The sequence below is a fragment of the Coregonus clupeaformis genome, unplaced genomic scaffold (assembly GCF_020615455.1).
Source record: "Coregonus clupeaformis isolate EN_2021a unplaced genomic scaffold, ASM2061545v1 scaf0113, whole genome shotgun sequence".
NCBI classification, from domain to species: Eukaryota; Metazoa; Chordata; class Actinopteri; order Salmoniformes; family Salmonidae; genus Coregonus; species Coregonus clupeaformis.
Genome location: NW_025533568.1, coordinates 183,808 through 194,892, shown reverse-complemented (window position 1 = coordinate 194,892; position 11,085 = coordinate 183,808). Strand labels below are relative to the sequence as shown.

Sequence of the window (11,085 nt, the reverse complement as noted above, 5' to 3'; positions counted from 1 at the left end):
ACATTTACATAAGTATTCAGACCCTTTACTCAGTACTTTGTTAAAGCACCTTTGGCAGTGATTACAGCCTCAAGTCTTCTTGGGTATGACGCTACAAGCTTGGCACACCTGTATTTGGGGAATTTCTCCCATTCTTCTCTGCAGATCCTCTCAAGCTCTGTCAGGTTGGATGGGGAGCATCACTTCACAGCTATTTTCAGGTCTCTCCAGAGATCTTCGATCGGGTTCAAGTCCGGGCTCGGGCTGGGTCACTCAAGGACATTGAAACTTGTCCCGAAGCCACTCCTGCGTTGTCTTGGCTGTGTGCTTAGGGTCGTTGTCCTGTTGGAAAGGGAACCTTCACCCCAGTCTGAGGTCCTGAGCGCTCTGGAGCAGGTTTTCATCAAGGATCTCTCTGTACTTTGCTCCGTTCATCTTTCCCTCAATCCTGATTAGTCTCCCAGTCCCTGCCGCTGAAAAACATCCACACCCCATGATGCTGCCACCACCATGCTTCACCGTAGGGATGGTGCCAGGTTTCCTCCAGACGTGACCCTTGGCATTCAGGCAAAGAGTTCAATCTTGGTTTCATCAGACCAGATAATCTTGTTTCTCATGGTCTGAGAGTCTTTAGGTGCCTTTGGCAAACTCCAAGCAGGCTGTCATGTGCCTTTTACTGAGGAGTGGCTTCCGTCTGGCCACTCTACCATAAAGACCTGATTGGTGGAGAGCTGCAGAGATGGTTGTCCTTCTGGAAGGTTCTCCCATTTTCACAGAATAACTCTGGAGCTCTGTCAGAGTGACCATCGGGTTCTTGGTCACCTCCCTGACCAAGGCCCTTCTCAGTTTGGCCGGGCGGCCAGCTCTAGGAAGACTCTTGGTGGTTCCAAAGTTCTTCAGTTTTATAAATAATGGAGGCCACTGTTTTCTTGGCGTCCTTCAATACTGCAGACATTTTTTGGTACCCTTTCCCAGATCTGTGCCTCGACACAATCCTGTCACAGAGCTCTACGGACAATTCCTTCGACCTCATGGCTTGGTTTTAGCTCTGACATGCACCGTCAACTGTGGAACCTTATATAGAGAGGTGTTTGCCTTTCCAAATCATGTCCAATCAATTGAATTGACCACATGTGGACTCCAATCAAGTTGTAGAAACATCTCAAGGATGATCAATGGAAACAAGATGCACCTGAGCTCAATTTCGAGTCTCATAGCAAAGAGTCTGAATACTTATGTAAGTAAGGTATTTCTGTTTTATTAATTTTTTTAATGGGCAAAAATGTCTAAAAACCTGTTTTCACTTTGTCATTATGGGGTATTGTGGGTAGATTGATGAGTTTTTTTTATTTATTTAATCTATTTTAGAATAAGGCTGTAAAATAACAAAGTGGAAAAAGTCAAGAGGTCTGAATACTTTCCGAATGCACTGTACATTTCAATGTTTAACACACTAACCAAAAACCTGATACATTTGCATATTCATATTGAGTTTGCAGCAAACAGAATGTTCCCGACAAGTTTCTGAGAATTGTTTGCCAGATGGTCACAAGTTGCCGAAAATGACCGCAACAGTTTGCCACAAAACTAATTTCATGTGAAAATATTAACTTGTCGCAAATTTGCCAAAGGTTTGCCACAACTGTGCCAGAAGCATGTTTTTTCAGTAAGAGTTACTAAACAGTTCATTCTAAATACCATGTAGTATTACCATGTAGTATTACTAGTACGCAGTATGTAGTATGTCGTTTCAGTAGGCAAGACAGATTTCGGACACGGCCAGAGAGATAGGACATGTGCTGAGTAAGCAGTGGAGGTGGCGGTGGCGCCAGCAACAGTTAAATAACCAACGTATAGTAACTAATGGCTAGTGTGTGTGTGTGTGTGTGTGTGTGGTTGTGTGTGTGTGTGTGTGTGTGTGTGTGTGTGTGTGTGTGTGTGTGTGTGTGTGTGTGTGTGTGTCGACACATTGAGAGTCAGAACGAGCTGTACAGTATCTGGGTTGACGGGTTCAGGCAGATGTATTGTAACAATGGTAGAGATCTCAGGTGAATCACAGGTGCACATCTCAGATGATCTCAGTTCTCGGTCTGAGCAGCCTTGTATAACCTTTATTCATCCAGGTGAGTCTGCTTCAGATCTAACCTCAAAACCTGTATCTAAACGGACCTACTTCTCCCATAGAAAAGACATGAAATGTGCGATCACCTGAACAGAATCGCTTTACAATTCCCCACATACTCACATTGTATTCAACCCCCTCCCTCAAAAACATCATGATTTAACTGGTCTTAGTATGATCAACACCGACTGTAATTATATTAAAGGACTTTCACTCACTGTTATCATATTAAAGGACTTTCACACAGATTCTACAACTTATAGACATATACAGATGCGGACAAATATATTGTACTTTTCCTAAATAATTCCCTGTTTCTTCTAAAATAAATTGACAGTTAAATAAAACTTTTGGATTTTCAACATTGCAGAAGCAATTTTATTTTTATAAACTTAAGTTTCCACTGCCAATTTGGTTCACGTTTCAGCATCAAACTGCTCTAATTATTCGATGTTTGAGGGGTTGCCCGCCAGCAACTGCTGTTTCCACATCTCGCCATACGTTCTGGATGTGATTCAGATCTGGACTCTTCGCAGGCCACTCCAGAACAGTCCAGCATCTCTTCTTGAACAATTCCTGAGCGCTTTTCTGTGTGTGTTTGGAGTCGTGCCCATACAGTATCACAGAGTCGGGGGTGGGGGGGGTTCTGCTGCAAATTCCTTGATGCCTGGTCCTATAGACAGAGTTCTGGTGCTCAATCACTTCTATAGTCTATTATTTGAAACAGAGGGCTATGGGCTGTCTCTTCTCAGACTGGTGATGGTGCTGGTCAGGTGGATAGTCAGGTGCCCAGGTAAGGTGGTAACTAAGGACTATAGGTTGTCCGTCTGGCAAGGGTTCTCAGGTGGAGGCGTCGCTGTGAGGGATGGTCAGTTGGGCAGTCGGTCAGGTTTCCTGGTCGCTGCGTTTCTTGACAGGTGGGTGTGTCCTGCCGGTCCTGTGGGGGTCAGGGCTCTTCCTGGTGCAGGGGGTTGGTGTGGCCTGGGTCATGTGGACACAGCGGTGGGCGTGTCCGTCACAGCGGGTGCAGTGGCAGCGGCGGGACTCTGGGTAGTAGAGCACGTTGCTGACATGCAGCGGGCAGCCTGGCACGCGGGCAGGATGGTAGACCAGGGAGTGGGGCATGCAGCCACGCTGGATCAGGTAACTCTTACCCACACGGCCCTTCACGTTGGTGTCCTGACACAGAAGGGGTTAGAGATCAGGGAAAAGGGGTCAAGAGAGAGACTAATCCCACGTCTCACCCTCTTCTACCTAGCCTCAGCACATCTCACTCTGCTATCACCAACAGGTCCTGTTTGAATACTTTGATAGGAAGGAAGGAAGGCAGAAATGAAGCTATGAAGGAATATTAAGGTATCTAACCTGTGTGTGGCAGAAGCCACTGCAGATGGTGGTGTTGACAGCGATACACTGTGTACAGCCTCTCTTCTCTATGAGCAGGGTGTAATTTTCCATCATACACACACACACCCCTCCACCCAGCCACACAAACAGCAGAACCCACGTCAACACACACATAGTGGGACACAACACGTACACATACAGCAGAAGGTATTCAGTCGTCACGCGTTTTTCCAATATGAATTGACTCTAACATCTCTCTCTCTCTCTCTCTCTCTCTCTCTCTCTCTCTCTCTCTCTCTCTCTCTCTCTCTCTCTCTCTCTCTCTCTCTCTCTCTCTCTCTCTCTCTCTCTCTCTCTCTCTCTCTCTCTCTCTCTCTCTCTCTCTCTCTCTCTCTCTCTCTCTCTCTGCAGCTGATGGGGAACTCTCTTCTCTCCTCTTTCTGTCCAAGCGTTTGTGTGCTCTCTCCCTCTCTCCTCAGTGGATGATCTCTGAGTGGCTCTGTCAGGGTCCTGAAAGGGTCTTGTAGTGTCTGGTAGGGGCCGGTCCCTCCCTCCCTCTAATCCTCCTGAATCCACCCTGATCTTCTGGGTGTGTTATCAGCCCCAGCAGACAGCCGGAAGGGTCCGCTTCTCTCACCGCCGTCCCAGACACATCCACCTGCTCTGCACACAGACAACGTGCTCACACAGTGTGTGTGTTTATGCATGCGTGCCGGGGGTCGACATAACACTCAGACGCAATCCCTGAGGGGGAGTGACTAGGTCGTTACATTGTTGTTAGGTAAGGACTCAGCAGTGTGGTGGTGGGGGACATTGTTGTTAGGTAAGGACTCAGCAGTGTGGTGGTGGGGGACATTGTTGTTAGGTAAGGACTCAGCAGTGTGGTGGTGGGGGACATTGTTGTTAGGTAAGGACTCAGCAGTGTGGTAGGTAAGGACTCAGCAGTGTGGTGGTGGGGGACATTGTTGTTAGGTAAGGACTCAGCAGTGTGGTGGTGGGGGACATTGTTGTTAGGTAAGGACTCAGCAGTGTGGTAGGTAAGGACTCAGCAGTGTGGTAGGTAAGGACTCAGCAGTGTGGTAGGTGAGGACTCAGCAGTGTGGTAGGTAAGGACTCAGCAGTGTGGTAGGTGAGGACTCAGCAGTGTGGTAGGTAAGGACTCAGCAGTGTGGTAGGTGAGGACTCAGCAGTGTGGTAGGTGAGGACTCAGCAGTGTGGTAGGTAAGGACTCAGCAGTGTGGTGGGTAAGGACTCAGCAGTGTGGTGGGTAAGGACTCAGCAGTGTGGTAGGTAAGGACTCAGCAGTGTGGTGGGTAAGGACTCAGCAGTGTGGTAGGTAAGGACTCAGCAGTGTGGTGGGTAAGGACTCAGCAGTGTGGTGGGTAAGGACTCAGCAGTGTGGTAGGTAAGGACTCAGCAGTGTGGTAGGTAAGGACTCAGCAGTGTGGTGGGTAAGGACTCAGCAGCGTGGTAGGTAAGGACTCAGCAGTGTGGTAGGTAAGGACTCAGCAGTGTGGTGGGTAAGGACTCAGCAGTGTGGTAGGTAAGGACTCAGCAGTGTGGTGGTTGGTGTGTTAAGTGGTGTAGTGTAATGACTCATCAGTGCGCAGCTGAATACTGTATACTGGAAACACTCGGTTTGTTATTTTAACTAAAACATAGCTGGTTAGTGTTTTAGCACCAGTCTGTCAGCAGGGTTAGTTTGATAGGACCAGTCAGTCAGCAGGGTTAGTGTGTTAGGAGGACCAGTCAGTCAGCAGGGTTAGTGTTTTAGGACCAGTCAGTCAGCAGGGTTAGTGTGTTAGGACCAGTCAGTCAGCAGGGTTAGTGTGTTAGGAGGACCAGTCAGTCAGCAGGGTTAGTGTGTTAGGAGGACCAGTCAGTCAGCAGGGTTAGTGTGTTAGGACCAGTCAGTCAGCAGGGTTAGTGTTTTAGGACCAGTCAGTCAGCAGGGTTAGTGTGTTAGGAGGACCAGTCAGTCAGCAGGGTTAGTGTGTTAGGAGGACCAGTCAGTCAGCAGGGTTAGTGTGTTAGGACCAGTCAGTCAGTAGGGTTAGTGTGTTAGGAGGACCAGTCAGTCAGCAGGGTTAGTTTGTTAGGACCAGTCAGTCAGTAGGGTTAGTGTGTTAGGACCAGTCAGTCAGCAGGGTTAGTTTGTTAGGACCAGTCAGTCAGCAGGGTTAGTGTGTTAGGAGGACCAGTCAGTCAGTAGGGTTAGTGTGTTAGGACCAGTCAGTCAGTAGGGTTAGTGTGTTAGGACCAGTCAGTCAGTAGGGTTAGTGTATTAGGAGGACCAGTCAGTCAGCAGGGTTAGTTTGTTAGGACCAGTCAGTCAGCAGGGTTAGTGTATTAGGAGGACCAGTCAGTCAGCAGGGTTAGTGTGTTAGGAGGACCAGTCAGTCAGCAGGGTTAGTGTGTTAGGAGGACCAGTCAGTCAGCAGGGTTAGTGTGTTAGGAGGACCAGTCAGTCAGCAGGGTTAGTGTGTTAGGACCAGTCAGTCAGCAGGGTTAGTGTGTTAGGAGGACCAGTCAGTCAGCAGGGTTAGTGTGTTAGGACCAGTCAGTCAGCAGGGTTAGTGTGTTAGGAGGACCAGTCAGTCAGCAGGGTTAGTGTGTTTGGAGGACCAGTCAGTCAGCAGGGTTAGTGTGTTTGGACCAGTCAGTCAGCAGGGTTAGTGTGTTAGGAGGACCAGTCAGTCAGCAGGGTTAGTGTGTTTGGAGGACCAGTCAGTCAGCAGGGTTAGTGTGTTAGGAGGACCAGTCTGTCAGCAGGGTTAGTGTGTTAGGACCAGTCAGTCAGTAGGGTTAGTGTGTTTGGACCAGTCTGTCAGCAGGGGTTAGTGTTTTAGGACCAGCCAGTCAGTAGGGTTAGTGTGTTAGGAGGACCAGTCAGTCAGCAGGGTTAGTGTGTTTGGACCAGTCAGTCAGCAGGGTTAGTGTGTTTGGACCAGTCTGTCAGCAGGGTTAGTGTGTTAGGAGGACCAGTCAGTCAGTAGGGTTAGTGTGTTAGGAGGACCAGTCAGTCAGCAGGGTTAGTGTGTTAGGAGGACCAGTCAGTCAGTAGGGTTAGTGTGTTAGGAGGACCAGTCAGTCAGCAGGGTTAGTGTGTTTGGACCAGTCAGTCAGCAGGGTTAGTGTGTTTGGACCAGTCTGTCAGCAGGGGTTAGTGTTTTAGGACCAGCCAGTCAGTAGGGTTAGTGTGTTTGGACCAGTCAGTCAGCAGGGTTAGTGTGTTAGGAGGACCAGTCAGTCAGCAGGGTTAGTGTGTTTGGACCAGTCAGTCAGCAGGGTTAGTGTGTTAGGAGGACCAGTCAGTCAGCAGGGTTAGTGTGTTTGGACCAGTCAGTCAGCAGGGTTAGTGTGTTAGGAGGACCAGTCAGTCAGTAGGGTTAGTGTGTTAGGAGGACCAGTCAGTCAGCAGGGTTAGTGTTTTAGGACCAGTCAGTCAGCAGGGTTAGTGTGTTAGGAGGACCAGTCAGTCAGCAGGGTTAGTGTGTTTGGACCAGTCAGTCAGCAGGGTTAGTGTGTTAGGAGGACCAGTCAGTCAGCAGGGTTAGTGTGTTAGGACCAGTCAGTCAGCAGGGTTAGTGTGTTAGGAGGACCAGTCAGTCAGCAGGGTTAGTGTGTTAGGAGGACCAGTCAGTCAGCAGGGTTAGTGTGTTAGGACCAGTCAGTCAGCAGGGTTAGTGTGTTAGGAGGACCAGTCAGTCAGCAGGGTTAGTGTATTAGGAGGACCAGTCAGTCAGCAGGGTTAGTGTTTTAGGACCAGTCAGTCAGCAGGGTTAGTGTGTTAGGACCAGTCAGTCAGCAGGGTTAGTGTGTTTGGACCAGTCAGTCAGCAGGGTTAGTGTGTTTGGACCAGTCAGTCAGCAGGGTTAGTGTGTTTGGACCAGTCTGTCAGCAGGGTTAGTGTGTTAGGACCAGCCAGTCAGTAGGGTTAGTGTGTTAGCACCAGTCAGTCTGTAGGTAATGGTAAAGTCTCACATGTTCCTCTTCCACCTGAGAGAGAGGGGGGGCCGGGCTCGACTATCTCGCTACCTAATCCCTTAAATCTCCCAGGATTCCCCACTAGTCCTTATCGCGGCTGCCGCCATGTGACCTCCCAGCCATGCACACACGGTGTTATGGTGTTGAAGTTGAATACAGTTGAAGTCAGAAGTTTACATACACTTAGGTTGGAGTCATTAAAACTTGTTTTTCAACCACTCCACAAATTTCTTGTTAACAAACTATAGTTTTGACAAGTCGGTTAGGACATCGACTTTGTGCATGACACAAGTAATTTTTCCAACAATTGTTTACAGACAGATTATTTCACTTATAATTCACTGAATCACAATTCCAGTGGGTCAGAAGTTTACATACACTAAGTTGACTGTGCCTTTAAACAGCTTGGAAAATTCCAGAAAATGCTGTCATAGCTTTAGAAGCTTCTGATAGGCTAATTGACATAATTTGAGTGAATTGGAGGTGTACCTGTGGATGTATTTCAAGGCCTACCTTCAAACTCAGTGCCTCTTTGCTTGACATCATGGGAAAATCAAAAGAAATCAGGCAAGACCTCAGAAAAAAAATGGTAGACCTCCACAAGTCTGGTTCATCCTTGGGAGCAATTTCCAAATGCCTGAAGGTACCACGTTAATCTGTACAAACAATAGTACGCAAGTATAAACACCATGGGACCACGCAGCCGTCATACCGCTCAGGAAGGAGACACGTTCTGTCTCCTAGAGATGAACGTAGTTTGGTGCGAAAAGTGCAAATCAATCCCAGAACAACAGCAAAGGACCTTGTGAAGATGCTGGAGGAAACCGGTACAAAAGTATCTATATCCACAGTAAAACGAGTCCTATATCGGCATAACCTGAAAGGCCGCTCAGCAAGGAAGAAGTCACTGCTCCAAAACCGCCATTAAAAAAGCCAGACTACGGTTTACAACTGCACATGGGGACAAAGATCGTACATTTTGGAGAAATGTCCTCTGGTCTGATGAAACAAAAATAGAACTGTTTGGCCATAATGACCATCGTTATGTTTGGAGGAAAAAGGGGGTTGCTTGCAAGTCGAAGAACACCATCCCAACCGTGAAGCGAGGGGGGTGGCAGCATCATGCTGTGGGGGTGCTTTGCTGCAGGAGGGACTGGTGCACTTCACAAAATAGATGGCATCATGAGGAAGGAACATTATGTGGATATATTGAAGCAACATCTCAAGACATCAGTCAGGAAGTTAAAGCTTGGTCGCAAATGGGTCTTCCAAATGGACAATGACCCCAAGCATACTTCCAAAATTGTGGCAAAATGCCTTAAGGACATTGGAGTGGCCATCACAAAGCCCTGACCTCAATCCTATAGAACATTTGTGGGCAGAACTGAAAAAGTGTGTGCGAGCAAGGAGGCCTACAAACCTGACTCAGTTACACCAGCTCTGTCAGGAGGAATGGGCCAAAATTCACCCAACTTATTGTGGGAAGCTTGTGGAAGGCTACCCAAACGCTTGACCCAAGTTAAACAATTTAAAGGCAATGCTACCAAATACTAATTGAGTGTATGTAAACTTCTGACCCACTGGGAATGTGATGAAAGAAATAAAAGCTGAAATAAATCATTCTCTCTACTATTATTCTGACATTTCACATTCTTAAAATAAAGTGGTGATCCTAACTGACCTAAGACAGGGAATTTTTACTAGGATTAAATGTCAGGAATTGTGAAAAACTGAGTTTAAATGTATTTGGCTAAGGTGTATGTAAACTTCCGACTTCAACTGTATATTCTACTCAATGGAGAGAGCATGAATGGCAAAAACACTGGGACAGAGTGTCCTCCTTAGCTGTCACAACCCTGTTTGATTCGGTTCACTTGGATCTCATCTGCGCGACATAAATCATTGTTTTGTAGGCCAGGATTGTCCAATAAGCCTCTCCCGCGAACCAGTTGTTTAATTTAAAAAACCGTTGTTACAGTATTAGCTAAACCTGTTCACGTTACCAGTAGTATGCAAACATTTGGTGGCACAGCTAGAAAGGAACACGTGAGTCTGGGAAAATAATCTGTGATATTGTGTAGGCGATAGCAATGTTGTGTTAGTTTGCTAGGATTTTAAGTACAGTAGGTGTATCTAGATGTCTTATTTGTATTTGTTCAATGCCTCAATTGATTTCATAAACGATATTGGATATTTGCTGTAGGTTCCAATCAACCCAAGATGATGAATCCTGAAGATGGGACAAAGTGCATGACAAGGTGACCCAGAGGAAGCCAGCTGGTTGACCTCTAGTGAGGTAAGTATGCATAAACACAGGACACCAGCTTGATATGTCCCTTGTCCCCTGTCTTTTAACCCCCAGAGTAACAGCCCTGGTGCTCTCTGGACACCAGCTTGATATGTCCCTTGTCCCCTGTCGTTTAACCCCCAGAGTAACAGCCCTGGTGCTCTCTGGACACCAGCTTGATATGTCCCTTGTCCCCTGTCTTTTTACCCCCAGAGTAACAGCCCTGGTGCTCTCTGGACACCAGCTTGATATGTCCCTTGTCCCCTGTCGTTTAACCCACAGAGTAACAGCCCTGGTGCTCTCTGGACACCAGCTTGATATGTCCCTTGTCCCCTGTCGTTTAACCCCCAGAGTAACAGCCCTGGTGCTCTCTGGACACCAGCTTGATATGTCCCTTGTCCCCTGTCGTTTAACCCCCAGAGTAACAGCCCTGGTGCTCTCTGGACACCAGCTTGATATGTCCCTTGTCCCCTGTCTTTTAACCCACAGAGTAACAGCCCTGGTGCTCTCTGGACACCAGCTTGATATGTCCCTTGTCCCCTGTCTTTTTACCCCCAGAGTAACAGCCCTGGTGCTCTCTGGACACCAGCTTGATATGTCCCTTGTCCCCTGTCGTTTAACCCCAGAGTAACAGCCCTGGTGCTCTCTGGACACCAGCTTGATATGTCCCTTGTCCCCTGTCTTTTAACCCCCAGAGTAACAGCCCTGGTGCTCTCTGGACACCAGCTTGATATGTCCCTTGTCCCCTGTCTTTTTACCCCCAGAGTAACAGCCCTGGTGCTCTCTGGACACCAGCTTGATATGTCCCTTGTCCCCTGTCGTTTAACCCCCAGAGTAACAGCCCTGGTGCTCTCTGGACACCAGCTTGATATGTCCCTTGTCCCCTGTCGTTTAACCCCCAGAGTAACAGCCCTGGTGCTCTCTGTCTCTCATTCTATTCTTTCCCTTTCTATGCTTGTCCTAGGGGCGAGAAGAGCTGACCAATCAGAACTGAGGAGGATTGTTACTGAACCCCATGAGGAACACCTGATGCTGCGTTGACTTCTCTCTCCTGGATCCTGGCTGCTCCCCCTATGGACACCCCCCCACCGCCTCAACTGACTTCTCTCTCCTGGATCCCGGCTGCTCCCCCTATGGACACCCCCCCCACCGCCTCAACTGACTTCTCTCTCCTGGATCCCGGCTGCTCCCCCTATGGACACCCCCCCACCGCCTCAACTGACTTCTCTCTCCTGGATCCCGGCTGCTCCCCCTATGGACCCCCCCACTGCCTCAACTGACTTCTCTCTCCTGGATCCCTGCTGCTCCCCCTATGGACACCCCCCCACTGCCTCAACTGACTTCTCTCTCCTGGATCCCGGCT

At 48.3% G+C, this 11,085-nt stretch overlaps 1 protein-coding gene and 1 long non-coding RNA gene across 2 annotated transcripts; one reads left to right on the top strand and one right to left on the bottom strand.

Moving 5' to 3' along the window:
• Window positions 1–2,746: 2,746 nt before the first annotated feature.
• Window positions 2,747–3,749, bottom strand: LOC123483451 (thyrotropin subunit beta-like). The gene is made up of 2 exons (XM_045213483.1): window positions 3,467–3,749; window positions 2,747–3,280 (listed from the first exon to the last, which is right to left on the bottom strand). The coding sequence occupies exons 1-2, from the start codon at window positions 3,620–3,622 to the stop codon at window positions 2,987–2,989; spliced, it is 450 nt and encodes a 149-aa protein (XP_045069418.1). The 5' UTR covers window positions 3,623–3,749; the 3' UTR covers window positions 2,747–2,986.
• A 116-nt stretch (window positions 3,750–3,865) lies between these two features.
• Window positions 3,866–10,803, top strand: LOC121587325. Its single transcript, XR_006004045.2, has 3 exons — window positions 3,866–4,229; window positions 9,639–9,731; window positions 10,687–10,803. It is a non-coding gene; the product is annotated as an uncharacterized LOC121587325 (long non-coding RNA).
• The last annotated feature ends 282 nt before the right edge of the window (window positions 10,804–11,085 follow it).